Genomic DNA, 16,422 nt, shown 5'->3' on the forward strand with positions numbered 1-16,422 from the left:
TGCTTACCAACCACACGGAAGTCTGGAGTCAGGTACTAAATTTGCTCTCAGAGTTAACTGAACCTGTCACACCTGCCAATCATGTCACGATGCACAACCTGCAAGTGGATGCACCCACTAAGGTAGAAATTTTCCCTAAAGAAAGGAAAATTTTAAGAAGACATTCATCTCTTCTTCCACATCACCAGGGTGCATGATCATAGTGTGTCTCAAGATAACAACACTTTACTTATGAACAACTTTGCATGAGAGAAAGGGCAGTGCAGTGTCTTGGGAAAAGAATAGCAGGATGCTGGAAAGGAAGAGTGGAAAGAATTTTATCAGATGGTTTAGGAAGACGCTTCTTGTAGAGAAGGTAGGCAGGGCCAAGAGGCAGCAATCTCATCTGTATTCCAGAGAGACGAGCATTCTGTGAGGATGAAGCCCCAGGTGCTTTCAGTCAACACAGTTCTCAGAAGTTGGAAAGGCAGATGTGACAATGTGGATTTTATGCTGAATTTTAAAGACACCTCACTATGGGATGAGCAGCCAGTGATCCCTTCTGAGCAATTAGCTTTGTTGACATGGTGCATTAGGAAAATGCAGCGACAGTGGCAACCAGAGCTTACGAGAGTGCTACCAGGCAGCCAGTTAGAGATCACTTGCTACAGGACAAGGAAGGGAAGCTTGGGGACCAAAGCAGTTAAAGCAGATAAATTTAGATTTCAATCGTGATGTCTTTTTGAAAGTTCCCCCAGTCCTGCGGGGTCTTAGACTTTTTAACATAAGTAATTATTTCCTTAGATGAGACAAATACTAAAAAAATCTGAGAGACTCGGCACTCATCTCAGAGAGCCACTGTCCAGAGGACTGAACGATAGTCTCACCGATAGGGGGCGCCAAAGAGCATTACATGCCAATGCTATTCACAGTATGGCAGGACACAGATGAACTGCCTCAGAGGGTAACAGGCATCTGCTGATGGCTATGAGATTGTTTGATATTATACTTGGGTATAAAAGACCATTAATCGTCACAAGGATACAGTTGTGAGGTGCGAAAAGCATCGTGGTGATACAAATGAAAAACTGAAGACCAGTGAGGTCCAGGAATTTGCTCAGTGTTGCACAGCTGTCAATGGGCAGAGCATCCCGTGAACCCAGATGCTCGTGTCCAAGCCTGAAGTATCCCACCTCGGGCCCTGAAAAATCCACGGTGCTCTGACCTTCTAAAGGCTTGTGTCTGGTCTGTCTTTAAAATGACAGCATGACAGAGAAGAGAAGAAGCAAAGCGTAACTCCAGGGACAGAAGAGTCCAAGGTTCAAGTGTGAAAGTGGGAGAGACAGGGTGCACAGACATCTTGGGCATCAGAAAGGGTGACGGGGTAACGCAGCAGCAGAGAGCTTGCCACCGGGAGTGAGGCCCTGGGTTCAATCCCCAGCACCACAGGAGGGAAAAACAAAGTCAGCCCAGTTCAGAAGATGCTGAATTTATATAAAAAGGTCTGGAAGAACGCAGTGCCAAACCATATTTCTTGTCTCCCTTTGAATAAATATTTGCAAATAAATATTTTAAGTAAATAGGAAACATTGAGGTTAGCTACATTAAACACCAGACCAATTATTTAACTTCACTGCGCTATTTAGAGTGGATGACTAAATATAATTTTAAAGTAGATTTTGTGAAAGTTTAGTCAATAATCTTGTCATGATGAGGAGAATCAGAGGGTAGAGATGTTTACCTTCTTACTGACGATTAAATAGACCAGCTTCTCTCAGAAATGCTCAACATGACAGAAGAAACTTTAGTGTTTCAGGGTATCTGCATTTGGTGTTATATGGAAATGACTTCTAATATTTAGGTGTATAAATAGTAATTTGTTACTGGGGTTTGACTTTGTGGCATTTAAAGCAAGCTGCCACAGAAACATATTAAGATGGGCACATAACTGAACATTTTGTGTTCTGATTTGCTGCTTTTACTTTAGGGAAATGTTTTACCCACTTGTGTATGCATGTGTGTATGTGTGTGTGTGTATGTATGTGCTGATGACTGAATGCAAGATACTGCCAGCATGCTAAGCATGTGCCCTACCATTAAGTCGAATCCCTAGCTCCTTAGCTTTTTATTAAAATAATTTTGAAAATACTTACAACATGCTACATGATTAAACAGGAGAGTCATTCATTACTATCAATTAATTTTAATTTTTTCCAAGTTTGAAGATTTCAAGTTTCTAATATCTGATGATATTCTGTGGCTGGAGCACACATTTCACAGAAAATTACTTCAAAGTTACATATACTAACTCACTCATGCAAGCCCCTACTCTTTTGAAAATGACACTCATATAATTTTTGGGTGGAAAAATACGACCTTGACGATTGCAGTCCTATGTTTACGGCCTTGCAAGCCTGAAACACCATTGTGAGCACTATAAGTCATTCAGCTGCTGTGAATCACAAGGAAACTCTTTTTGAGGGGAAGGCAGGCTGTTTTCATGGGATGGCTCTGAGAGGTCAGGGAACCATGAAACACAAGGGGAAAAATCCGGGAATGATGAAAGTTTCAACCCACCCGGTGTAGGATAAGGGCAAAGCAGATCTCTGATTCTGATCCCGCTAAAGACTCCTGATGATAGATTCTTACAACCAGATCAGATAGCTAGTCTTCCCGGGGGTTTCTTAGGGAAAACTACAGGAATGCACTGTGTTAGAGTCTGAAGAAATTCCTGCAGGGCCTCGGGACCTCCTGCTGCATAGTCTTAGAGAAACACACCAAGGCACACCAAATCTTGGTTGTACCAGGTTGAGAACATCACACATTCTGAAAAGAGATCCATCTGTTGGACTTGGCCGTGTCATCTGAGGAGGGCCCTGGGCTCCACGGGTTTCCCATGTAGCCAGCTTGTCCTCGGAGTGTGTCTGAACCAGTGGTCTTTTACACAGTAGTGTATCCGTCAGCTGGCTACTGAGCTGGGCAAGTGTAGCACATAGCATAAGCTTGAGGCCCTGAAGCACAGGCAAGGCCTTTTGCCTTACTACTAAGCTTCCCCCACAAAGGATTGAGAGTTCAGGTCATGAAGTGGGCTGGTAGTGGCTGGCCGCTGTCTCCCTGTCCTCATAGTACAGGCAGGTCGCGGATAACCTACCAGGTCAGGCAGGTCTGACAAGTGAGGAAACTGAGGCTCAGTGAGCTTGTGGGTCAGGTCAGAGATCATCACCCTGGCAGCAAGCGAGAGAGCTTTGATACAATTCCAAAACACAGGGCTCTACTGCCCGTTACAAGGACAGATATTTGAGCTGGAGCACGTCTGGTTCTCTCGCTTTGGAGCAGGCTCCTTTTGTAAATAAGCGCACGATCTGATTATTTCCAGTGCAAAAAGGCCCTTGGAAATTTCCGCTTCCAGTGCTGGGATACTTAAGGGACAGTTTTAAATGGCACCAAGAAAATGATATTGAACCTTAGTGTTGTTAAAAAATCCCACTTCACAGTGAATGATAGATTTATGACTCACTTAATTGTTCACTTCTTGCGATACTGGGCCTGTCTCTTTGCTAAAATGAGGGGGTGTCTTCATTATTGACACAATCGCTCATTCTTTCAGTCACTTTATAAACAAAAATATTGAGACAGTATAAATTAGAGAGAATGTCACAGAGGAGAAAGAATAATTACTTGTGGTTTTAACATTTACACAAGTGCTTCAAGCACATCAGAGGTGCAGAGTGTTCACAGTGAAACGTGCAGCCCCGTGCAGCTGTTCTGTTCTGCTTCGGAGGTTTTTTTTTTTGTTGTTTTGTTTTGTTTTGAGACAAGGTCTCACTATGCAGTTTGGGTTCACCTTAAATACACCATGTAGCACAGGCTGGCCTCGAACTTGTGGTGATCCTTCTGCCTCAGCCTCCATGCTTGGCTTGATCCAGATTTATAAATATGGCCACTTTCTCCTCCAGGAGAAGGATCACATTTTCACTTCTTTGAGGCCTACTAGTGTGTTCACTGTATATTTAATAAATATACTAAGTTCCCTGTATATGTGTGCATTCCCTGTCATTTAAATTCATATTACTGGGGGTTCTTCATCAAACTAAACCAAGTTGGACTAGAAAACGAAGACATAAATAATTACAAACCAACCACAGCTAACTTTACTCAGTGTGAGGCAGAGACTGTTGGATGTGAAGTATTTATTATCTCGTTAAAGTTCAACATCCTGAAAAGGGGTTTTTAGGAGCATTTCCAGGGTAATGATGCCATCCCTAAAATTCCTAGTACAACACATACTTTGCCTTGCTTACTGTATTATTCTGAGTGTCTGTCACGGTAGTATTTTCCTAAATTGATTTCTCAAATTGATTTCCAAAACCAAGGAGCAAAAGTTTTACTCCTCGATCTTAAGATTTTTTCACTGTGCTGCCTGACAGGGCTAACTAAAGGTTCTTTTTCATGATTGCTACCTACATGAAAGCTACCATGCTTGAATACACAAACTGACCATGGACTTGGATTTTCTCTTATTTGTCTCACACTCTGTATGAGCACCCGCGCCCATACTCCAGATTCAGCAGGGTCAGCTCACCATGACAGGAGGTGGGGAATGGATGGGAAAGTCTAGAAGTAATGAGAGGAGGGCCCGGGGCCCCAGAAAGCCTTAACACGTCCGTGCTGCATTCACTGAAAATGAGTGAAACAAACCGGCTGATTACCTAGCAGCCCTGGGACACATCTGAAACTGTCACTCTTCCCAGCAAGGCTTTGGCACGATGTACTTAGTTTTCTTTAGCCTGAGATAGCCAGGGTCTTCCAGATAGGAGAGTGCGTCATATGTACTCTCGGAACTGAAATTTGACTGAAACACACTGTAAGTCTAACTGCAAAATTTGAGTGACTGGTGAAAGTTTATCTAAAAACAGCAAATTATACTCTTGGCCCATAGCCTTGAAGCCTCAGTGAGAAAGTCCCTGGTAGGTACCAAACTGGTTTCCAGAAGAGGGGCTTTTTAACCACATCCCCCTTCCACACCTGCTGCCTCCTGACACACCATTTCACGTTACTGATGATTACAAGAAAAGCTTTGTTTTCCTGTTATCTCCAAATAAAAAATTTATAGTGATGCCTAAAAATAAGGAAAGAACTGAGTAACAGACAATGGGGAGGATGGTTATTTTTTTTAAGTAACAAGATAAATTTTATGTAAAACTAGTATTTTGAGAATATTAAAAGCTTGAATTTGATATTAAAGTGACTAAATTTTAGTATCACTCATATTTTTAAAGTTGAGTACTACTGAGTATTATTTTGAGTATTGTTGACAAATAGGAGATAAAAATACATTTGGGGAGCTGGGTTTGGCGGGCCTGTCTGTAGGCCCAGCTGCTCAGAAAGCAGAGGTGGGAGGACCATTTGAATCCATGAGTTACAACTTAGCCAGGGTCATACAGTGAGACCCCAGGTTGAAGAAATAAACACACTTATGAAGTTTGGCAAGTCGGAAATTAGGAGAAATCACAGGGTCTACAGAGGGTTGCATCTCTCTAGGAAATTGTAATCTGAATATCTTTTTTTTTTCCCTCATGAAAAATCAAACTCCTTAGGAATTAAATCAAAACTAAGGAAGGGGGGATTCTACAGCACCTAAACAGAAAATGTTAACACAGGACATTTCCACTGGCCTTGGATTTGTCTTTCCCATAGTGACCTGGGCCCCTGGGGATGGGGGTCAGAACTGTTTTCTCTGTCATTTGCTAAGTCTTCCAGATGGGAAGGGAACATATTCTCAGGGTCATGGCTGTGTATCACAAGCTGTTGATCGCCCAACTGGAGGAGTGTCTCTTTCCTTTACTAAAACTTTTTTTCTACTTAAAAAATTTATTTATTTATCTTTTTTGGAACAGAGAATCAAACTTATGATCTCACACTTGCCGGGCAGGTGCAGTGCCGCTGAGCTATATCCCCAGCCCTCCTTTAATAAATCTTAATAAACTTGTTTTGAATTAAAATTATTGTTATGTAATTTGTGGGCAATAATAATAAAGGAATAGTGTTGGATGTCTTGGTTGATTTCTCAAGGTAAAATTTTGAATGAATGCAGTGTTTTTATTCCTAGAACAAGTCATATTAAAACACATAATATTTCCAAAACAAGACCCAACTATTAACATAGTTTTGTTCCTGTTTGCTGCTTAATAACGTTCTATAAAATAATATAAATTATATCTTCAAGCTAACATTTTGGTTCTTTATTTGAAAGAAATTAAACTGCGTCCTTCTCCCTTTCCGGAGTGTTGCAGTTTGAATTTTTATTTTGTTAGGTGACAAAAATGCAGACTTGTTAAAGCCAATCTTTTTAGACTGAATTTTTAACTCCTTCATCAATATTTTAATTCACTGAGTAGAAAATGCAGGGGAGTTTTTCTGGCTGAAAAGCAAATCAACCCAGAAATATTTGATGAGTGTTCTCCCCCCGCCAAAAAAAATACTTGCAAAACAATGGCACTGGTACAGAAAAATTATGCACTGAATAATTTCTCTCCCCATTTTTGTTCTATATTGTAATATGCTAACTCTTTTCACTGTTGAATAAATTACAAAAAAAGACATGTAAACTTTTATGATGGCACCATCATGAAACACTACAATGCAAATGAATCATAAAGGTATTTGTGTATTGCTCTTAGGATGAGTGCTAAGCTCACAGGGGCTTAATAAGTCACCAGTGAGATTCCTGAGAGGTGGTGGCTTCCCAGGATCCAAAACAGGAGCATTACTTGCCACTCAGTATTTACCCATGGCAGCGCACTGCCACCATCACCACCGTTCTCTGCGTATTTAGCTGGTATAAATTAAGCATTCCAGAAGTGACAATGCTTGACAACCAAATGCATAAAAGAGTAAACAATTAACAATCAAAATAAAGAAACAGCTGTTAGTTTCTTTTTATATAAAATTATATCTAATTTACAATAAATGCCAATTAAAATTATTAACCAATATACATAAATCTCCTTGGCTTCATTGTCAAAGCGCTATGTAGACTGCAAAAATCCGTAAGATTTTTGAATGTATTCTTGCAGGTTTTCTTTTTCTTTCTTTTTAAAAATCTCAATCATGAATCCGTAAATTCATGAGCACACTGCTTCTTTCTACTCAGTAAAGGTAACCATGCCGTCAAAGTGAAGCCAGAGGGTGTTAGTACCAAGAGCAGTGCTAATGATTATTTCCATTAAACCTAATGATCCCAAAAACTCAATGGAACTTGATCTTACAATCATCGATAATCTCTCAGATTAGCATGTTAAAAGCTTTAATGGACAGAGGTGCCAAAATGTAGTTTTAAAAGCAGTGACTTCTCCTTTGGTTGTTGAGAGGAAAGGATTAAGTACTGGATGAATAACTGTCAACTGAAACCTTGAAATGTCACCGTTACTAATGTATTCTAATGACATGCTGTGGTATGTATTCCATATACCAAAAGAACAACCCATCTTGTTACTTCTTTATTACCATTGCTGTCATCTTTGAAGTTATTTCAACTTAAGTGATATGAAGTTCATTTATAAGAAGTGATTTGTGATGGTCTGAGATACCAATTACCCCACATTTCACTTAGCGCTCTTTGTCAGCTCTCTTACTTTCCCGTTAACATTAGAGAAATCACAAAAACCTTGCTTTACTGACCAATGGTGCTCGGCCAGTTAATCAAGTAGTTAACTCTTCATTGTTTACGGGGGAAGGGAATGCATTATGTTTTGCCAATTCCATATTATGAGCATATCTTTTTGCAATTAAAATTATAAGGTTTCTTTGAACTGCTTTTCTTACTTCACATCAGCACTAGGAAAATGGTATCCTTATGAGATCAGTGTTTTGTTCAGCTAAGAGACATTTACCAAGTGTGTGCTGTCTGCTAACTCTTATGCATGGAACTGAGACTATGGATAAGCTTCAGTTCACCCCCAGAGAGCTGCGTCCAGCACAGACTCACGGAGACACTCAATTACTGTGCAGGTGATACTCAGTGTTAGTGCAGGCTGTCACAGGAGGAGAGGAGGGTGTGGTGCTCCTCGGGAAGGCTCAGGAGAATATGTGCCGGGTGGTTGGACTGAATTCTAACCAATGAAAAATGGCCCTCGGTAGCACAAGACGGGAAATCAGCGGGTGCAGGAATGCACGAGTTGGTTGGTGTGGGCTTGGCACTGCGTGCAAAGCGTGCAGTCGTTGTGAGCACAGACTGCTCTGGTTCCACCTTGGGAAATGACTTAACCTTCCATGCCTCAGTTTACTTATCTGTAGAAAAAGCATAATGTGGACATCTGCAAAGGACTGCTATGAAGATAAGTGAGTGTTTTTTATAAAGCACATGGTATGAGAGCTTTAAATGTTCGCTGTTCACCGAGTGAGAATACAGGGCTCTTGGTGGCAGAAGGGAAGGTGACCCAGAGGGAGGGTATAGATGAGCTAGCGACCGCTCAGGGTTGTGGCCGGATAGTCAGTAGTTGCTTTACGGCTTTGAAGAGGACTCATCTGGGGAGGCTGCAGAGGGCTGCAGTGTGAGCCAGGAGAGGAACCAAGAGGCTCTGGACACTCTATGGGGACCACATGTGCTGAGCCAAGGTAAGGGGAGTGCGAGGGAGAGAAAAGGACACATGTGGGAAAGGTTTTGGAGACAGGGTGATGGAGACCAGAAATGCACCAGTGATGGAGTCAGGAGAGCAGTGGCCTGGGACGGAATGGCAAGTGCTACACTCCATCACAGGGCCAGCTGGAAAAGAAGCCTCCTCGGGTTTCTGGTGTTTACAGGCACATCGAGAGTGCTGAAAGTACTCCCTTCACAAAGTGAGCTCTCTTTCACAAGGTGCAATGACTTGATTGTGAGAAACATTATGGAGGCTCAGAAGTATCAAATATAGTTGCAGAATCCTGCCACTTAGCCTTGGAGTTTGCAGGTCTGTCAGAGACCTTTAATTTCAATTATGATACTCAAAATGCAGAAGGCTCTTTTGACCAGAGAGCTTTAGTTTTCATACAGAAAATAAAGAGACATGCTCGCTGGCCTTGTTTCCCCCTGGTGTGATGTGTTATGTGATTCTCTGACAGCACCACACTTACAGCTTCGGACATGTGACACTGCTGGCACAAGCAAGAGGGGTAACACATCTGAGCTCATGGGCAGCACGTGACAGCCAAGCTGCAGAGCAGTGGCATCTAGGACAGGTGCTCCTTGGAGTGGAGAAAGGACTGCTTTCTCTATTTTTAAAGTGCAGGTAAGTCAAAATTTTGATAATTATATAGAAAATGCAAAAAAAATATGCTCAGGGATCTAAGATACAATCAAGCAACTATTTATCATCATTAAAATGGTCTAATCGAGTGTCTTTGTTTCCTTCAATTTTTGAATCAGAAGAGTCTCGTGCCTGTGCCAGAGGTCTAAGGTAGGGTCAGCATTCATTCATTTCTTCAAATTCTGTTAGTTTAATGATGCCGTGACCTATGTGTGGCAACCTTCTGTGCTTACAAGACCGTCTCCTGTACCCGCGGAGGACCATCAAACCTAACAGGTGGCCAGGGAATTGACAAGGACAGAAGAAATCAATAACCAAACACTTTTTAGTTGCAGTATAGAATTCTGAAGCATTCTAACCTGTGAAGTGGTAACAAGAGACCATTTCTCCCCAAACTCAGGGACCCACGGTTTATACAACTTTACTAACTGTCATCTTTACCAGGGCTCTTTCCGGCAGGGTAAGCAGACTGATAGAGCCTCAAGGGATCCGGTAAAGCATCACAACTTCTGAACAATTTTCTGTGTGTTATGTATTGGTCTTCGCAACTACTCATTTCTTCATCCCAGTCAACGTCTCCACAGCATTTGGAGATCTGAATCCTGGAAATCTCAGTCTGGACTTGATTTTGGTCTCTAATGCTGAGGCTAAAAATCACACAGAAGTTTTTGAGGAAGAAAAATAAGCACTTCATTTTGGAGTGCAGAAAATATTACCATCGAGTTTACTCACTACTATGGCTCTACCTGTTTTTCAGAAGATGTTTCAAATAGGGCAGTAGGGTGCGGGTTGGGTTTGCTAATGTGCTGTAGGGTTCTAATACTTTCCTTCATCATTCCCTGACTTAGGGAAGAACCAACATTCAGAGGAGAGAAACTCTACCCCCAAATGGATATATTCATAAAAATGTTTTTTGTTTGTATGCCAATTTTTCTTTTCTTATAATTAGCAGGCTATTACATTTGGCCTTGGAAAAATATTTTAATTAGGCTGTCCACAGATATTTTGATAAACTTGATTTTTTTGACATTTCAAACATAATCCTGTGTCATTCATGCCTGCCTCTTGCTACTTTAAATGTATAGTGTGCTCCAGCTGCAGAAATTACCATGGTTACTTGTTATGCCAATAATGAACTATAGTTGGCACTTAAAAGCATTGTTCTATCTTGCCTCTGCATTGAAAATGACATCAATATCTGAATAATTGCAATATTATGAATTAATATGGAATCCTGGAAAATGTCTATGAAACAATTGGTAACAGTGTCAGAAGTTTTTAAGAACTGAAATGTATTTTAACGTTTTTTTGGTGGGTCCAATTACATTGATGCTCTTAGAAACCTCATTTTAATGCTAAATGTGGTTTAATTACCAGTGTTACGAAGAGGTTGCAGTTTTTCTCCTTCCTTTCATTTACGTTCACTCTTTGAGAATTGTATAGGACTTCAGTACTCCTTCAGGTGAAAAACGATTCATATTTAATGTGAAATGAGCCAACACACAGAATATGGCTTGCTCAAGATGCTCATGGCCTCGGCATGCAGTTGATATGGCGATAAATTGCTATGATTAGCCTGCTGCTCAGCTGATGTTTTATTAGGGAAGGTTCTAGGTAATAAACAGTTTTCTTTTAAGTTATTATTTAACTACTCCAGCTTCAAAAAGTGCTTTAGAAAATCTGGGGGCCATTGTTCCACACCTGCCACAGACCTCTCCACTTCAATCAGCCAGCAGAACCTGGATAATGATACCCACTGCAGCCCAGGGGCCGGCACTTACCTGCGCTGGTGCCTGCACCGGATGTAAGGTCTCCGCCCATCAGACCACCTACGGATGAAAGAAAGACATCAAAAAGGGAAGGGAAAAGCCCACAGAACAAAACTGTGTCCTCTCTTGAGAGTCATCAACTTGTAAAGTACTACCCAAGTCAGATGGCTGACATTTGTGTTATTGTGACATGCTGTGTTCAAATGTTAAAAATACATTCAATCACTGACATTTTGCACCACCTTTTTTTTTCTCCAGGAAAGATTACATTTTAAAAATCCAGTCTTTGAATAGTCTCTGCATTTTTATTATTTCTAAGTCTAGGTCTTTCCTAAATAGATGCTTCATAGAAAGTTCAAGAAAAAAAAAATAAAAGAAAGAAAGAAAACCAAAGGTCTGCTGCCAGTAGTTTTCTATAACCACTTACACCTTTAATTTTATACTCTCAATTTTATAGAATGCGAATTGTACAAAATTTTAATCATTTCTTAAATCTGCCCATATCCACTATTTGAATTTTACTTGCTGACACAGTAAACAAGTTTTTGCTGCCTCAAATTTAGACATATGCTTATTCACTGCTAATTTAAGAAAGTTCATTAAAATTTGGCAATGTTTATTTATGAGAGTTGGAATATTTCAATAAGATGTGAAGCATAATAATTACTTTTAATTTTTAATGAAACAAGACCTAGTCAAAAATAGTGGGAATATCACCCAGATTTTCTAATTGATTGTACAAAATACTTTATCTCTATTAGTTGGCTCAGGTCATCATGGCACTAGAAGAAATTACACTTTAAGAAAATATTTATTACTTTCCATCAAATACTGTTTTGGAAATAAAACAGCAAAATTTAAAAATGAGCATGAGTTTATCAAGCAGGAAATTCAACTGTATTTGACTATGACCCAAAAGAGTATATATATTGAAAATTCATATGAAAACCTTCAAACACACTAAAAAATAGAGAGAATGGCACAATGAAGTCCTTTGTACACATTTCCCAGAGTCAAGATTTATAAAGCCTTCTACAGGAAAAATTCTTCCCTGAATAAACCGCTTTTAACATAGTCGTCTGTTCCTAAGGTATATTAAAAACTTCCTACGGTGTGGGTTTCTTAAAAATAAAATGTAAATACATAATGGTGTACTGTATGTGACTTAGAAATACAATTATTTTTGATGCTGCTTCTGGAAACATAAAGGAACAATGTAGTTACATTCAGTATACGTTGAATTGGATCCCACTGTGAGCCTGGCAAATCAAGAGAGTATTCTTCCCTCCAAGATTCTTTAAGTATAGCCGAGAAAGAAGCAGACACATATTCAATACAGTATATCACAGTGTATTTAGCTGAACCTGAGCGGTCAGAATGGTTGGACTTTTTCTGAGCAATAATGTTATTTTTCTAGTACATTGTAAATTGAACAATAGCAAAAGCCTGTTAGAGACGCAGAGACAGATTTGCGCCACATGTACATGAGCTGGCGATGTGCTCTTCATTTCTGACTCAGCTTTGATTTGATTTCACACATATAAATCATGTTATCCGAGTTCCTCTCCACTGCCAACCCTTTCTGGGATAAGTTATTGTATAAATAAATAAGAACTGATTGCAATAACAAGTAACCGAATGGATCGAATGCTATCAGAGGACACAGGGCAAGGGTGGTATCTTTGGTAGCAGGAAGACAGAAAACAGGAGTTGAGGGAGGAGGAGAGTGGAAGCCAAAAGGCACAGAGAAGATCTGTGACATCTCCTTTGGGAAAGTCGTGGTTCAAACATAGCTCCACGAGGAGACGAGTTATGGTCTGAAAAGACAAATTAGCACTCGGGAAGATTCTGAAGCACGTGGTGCTCTAGGATTCAGGCTTCAGCACGGGAAGCCCTGACACTGAGCGAGCTGAGGCCAAGCAGGGAATGGGGCTGGGGGCCCTCTGACATCTACCTGTGTTGCCTGCACTCGGAGGTCGGTGTGTCACGCCAGGAGACATGCTATTCCTCTGCAGGGACGGGTGGGCCAGAGGCAGAAGGTTGGGATTCCCCAAGGAGCTGACAGGGTTGCTGTAAACCAAGCTGTTGTGGCTGGACACTGGGATGGAGACGGGCATCTCAAAATTAGGAGGTGGAACGGCCTGGCAGAAGAGAGAAAAAAAGGGAACAATCCCCCAAACATAGGTCAGAGAGAGGAACAATGACAGAAGCTTTCAAGGTCAGTCAGTTTCTACTTTCCCAAGAAAACACGCAAATCCCCAACTGCTTGGTGCTTAGAAGACCATTACGAAGAGTTCTCCAAAATGTTTGGATCGTAAATTGATTTCTTTAATGTGCTCGGAACACTTTCTTTGCGACTATTAGAAAAGGTTTCAAACAAAGCCCCATTTCATCAGACTCCATTGTCTTTGAATTCCATTCTATTAAGTAATAATTGTGCATTTGTGATATCTGAATCTGGTGCCAGAAACGACTGCAAGATCAAAGGTTCATGATGGTGATGACTTCACACAGAGAAAGGAGGATTAAAATGCAAACCAGATCTTGGGGTTTAATTGCTTATTGAAGCATATTTATGCAGAAGTTTAATGATACAAAATCATCTCCAGGCATGTGAACGGCACATATAGTTCAATTATTATTTTTAAAAGGTCTGCCTTTTAAAAGTAACTCTAAAGATAATAGAAATTTTAAGACACAGATTTCAACAGAGCAATATCACTCGGTAGCTCACATTTTAAAATGACAGTTCAGAAAATATATTATGCTTCAAATTTTGATATGTACTACCATTGATGAAGAGCAGGATCAGTATCTTAAGTGAGAGAGTTGGCCAATATTTAGTGAATTGAAACTCTGTGGATGTCTACAGTAATTTAAATCCCTGTTAATGATTTTGGGAAGTGTTACTTTGACAACTCAAACTATGTTTCTGCTTATACCAACTGGTTGTAAATTTCTCTCTTCTCTCTTTCTCTGTCTCTGGCTCTGTCTTTGTCTCTGTCTGTCTGTCTGTCTGTCTGTCTGTCTATCTGTCTGTCTCTCTCTCTCCTCTCTCCTTTCCCTCTTTCTCCCTCCTCAGCACTGTAAGTGAAAATATTGTTTTAATATATTAGCAGGGGTCTCGTGGTATCAGAGCATATAGAATATTAAAACTAATACTACACACACTCATAGGGTTTATATGTCATGAAAGTTCAAATGCCTGTGTACACATGGCTTAGTTGGTTTGCTTTCTTCTTCTTCTTCTTCTTCTTTTTTTTTTTCCAGGACTAACACCAACTACCTAGCACTGGTTGACTGGCTGGCCTGCACCTTATAGCATGCTCTGTGGTTCTTTAAGGTCTACCCTGGTGATGATTAGAGTACTGTCCTCTGTTTATGTTTAGGCTCCCATATTCTTCAATTCCTATTTATCTTTTCTTCCATGACCTGTGTCAATATTGATAAGAGCAAATGTTTTCATTGTATATGTCTTTGATTCTTTACTGTTTTTGAGGGAAGTGACAGTGATGTGATATGGTAATATAGACATACTTTTCTAAGTCTCTCGTGCTGTAAACAGGATAACAGAATAATTTTTGGATGAGCACCATGACATAGTGGAAAATAAATCTTTGGTAAGATGAAAAAGCGTGCCCATACTCTCAAATTCCCTGAGCCCCTTTAAACAACAAAAACTAGCAAAGTGTATGCTACAAAACAAGTGTCTACAGATTTCATAAAAAGGTGCACTAAGCACGGCTGCTGCACACCTAGATCAATCTGGTGCAGCGGTGGATGCCATGTCCTCTGTGGGTCCCTCCAACTCTGTCTCTGTCCTCCTCACTCTGGACCCAGGAGCCGACCCCGAATGGCGTGAGTTAGACCCTGCTCTCTGCCTTTAGGCTGGCCAGGGGAATGAGCAGCAGCACGGACAGTGCAGAGGAGAGGTCAGGGATTGCTGTCCTGCAGTCGGATCCCCCATGCTGGGCCACAGCTGTGCTGGCAGACACTGCATTCCTCCACCGAGACCACACGGCTTCTGGGTCTCTCTCTCCTACGGGCACAGGTCTTGCTGTGCTTGGATAATTTCTCCCTTCTCTTGTTCCTTTAGGCCTAAAGCTTACAGCAGTGTCTAGAGTGCTGCCCTGGTGTGCCACACTGTTGTCTCAGGCTGTCCTTAACTGTACCCATCTGTACATAGGCCTTGTAATGAGCTCTTAACAGGGTATCTTTAGTGACCCTTGTGAGTTTGCCACCTGTTTCCTGCTAAGACCCCAGGTACTGCTCTCAGCTGAGAAAACAGTACACTTCAGGGGCATTCTGGGAGTCTGCTGTCTCTGGTGTCATAATCAGTGTGTTTGGGGGGACAATACCCTGGTTCTGGTACTATTATCTTTCACCTGGATCACTGCCATTATGGCCTCCAAAATGAACCCACCCTGCCCTTGTTCTCATTTTGATTTTCAACCTAACAATCAGCTTAGTTTTTTAAGAGCAGAAATCAGAAGATGGCAGAGCTCCGCTCACAATCCTAGGAGAGCTCTCATCTCACTCAGAGTAAAAGCCTCACTTCTTCTGGTGGTCCACGTGCCCTGTAGGTTTCAGTTTTTACCAGCTTCCATTATCTCATCTCTGTCACCCTGTTCCTTCCTTTTTTATTCTTGACTCACTGCCGTGGTGACCTCCATCACTTCCTCCAAATCACTGCTCAGAACTTTGCCTTCTTAGGGACTCCAACCCGGATTACCCAACTTATTCCCTCAATTTTGTGTGGGTCCCTTACCATCTCCTGATCTCTCTCCCCTGTGCTCACTTTCCTCTCTCATAAGATCCATTAAGAGGTTGGTCAAATAGTGTCCTTCTTCATCAAGAAAGAGCTCAAGCTCTTAAGGCAATGTAAGTCTATTCTACTTTTTATTTTCCTTTGGAGAAAACATTTTAGGAAGATACTATACTAATACAAAAATATAAGTTTACCGTTTACCATATATTATTTATTGTGCAGGTACTGGATGGCATAATTTACATTCATGGTATCACTGAACTCCTTCAACGTCTTTTTCTTGTAGATATAATCCTTCCCTTTTCTAATTGATGAGATTTGGTAATGGCTCAAAAGCGAGTCATTTGCAACTGAGTTCCTTGCTTTTGCCATTAGATCACTCTGTTGCATAGTGTAAGTTTCGGACACAAATAGATGTTGCAGAAAGAAATCACACTGCTAAGTGATTAAGAGCTGGATTGCTAGTAGCCTAGGATTTGGGAGCCATATACTGAAGAACTAAATAGGTTTTCATGCAATAAGCATGAGTATTCACAGTGCAGTGACTGAGGTCTTCGGAAAAAAATAGACCTTACAGATTCCTTTCTTCTACATTTATTTGAGAGTTTGTATTTTAAATGTT

At 40.8% G+C, this 16,422-nt stretch overlaps 1 protein-coding gene across 16 annotated transcripts in view; it reads right to left on the reverse strand.

Moving 5' to 3' along the window:
* The window catches only part of Mef2c (myocyte enhancer factor 2C), a 163,681-nt gene that overhangs the window by 18,695 nt on the left and 128,564 nt on the right, over positions 1-16,422 (reverse strand). For all 16 annotated transcript variants that reach the window (XM_013143425.2, XM_013143424.2, XM_063245313.1 and 13 more), the window contains 2 exons: positions 12,987-13,173; positions 11,045-11,092 (listed from right to left, as the gene is read on the reverse strand). In XM_013143425.2, the coding sequence (XP_012998879.1) occupies positions 11,045-11,092; positions 12,987-13,173 (235 nt within the window). The remainder of the gene's footprint in view (positions 1-11,044; positions 11,093-12,986; positions 13,174-16,422) is intronic.

Source organism: Cavia porcellus, unplaced genomic scaffold (assembly GCF_034190915.1).
Source record: "Cavia porcellus strain 051 isolate PalLab524CR breed Dunkin Hartley unplaced genomic scaffold, mCavPor4.1 scaffold_2, whole genome shotgun sequence".
In the NCBI taxonomy this organism is placed as follows: domain Eukaryota; kingdom Metazoa; phylum Chordata; class Mammalia; order Rodentia; family Caviidae; genus Cavia; species Cavia porcellus.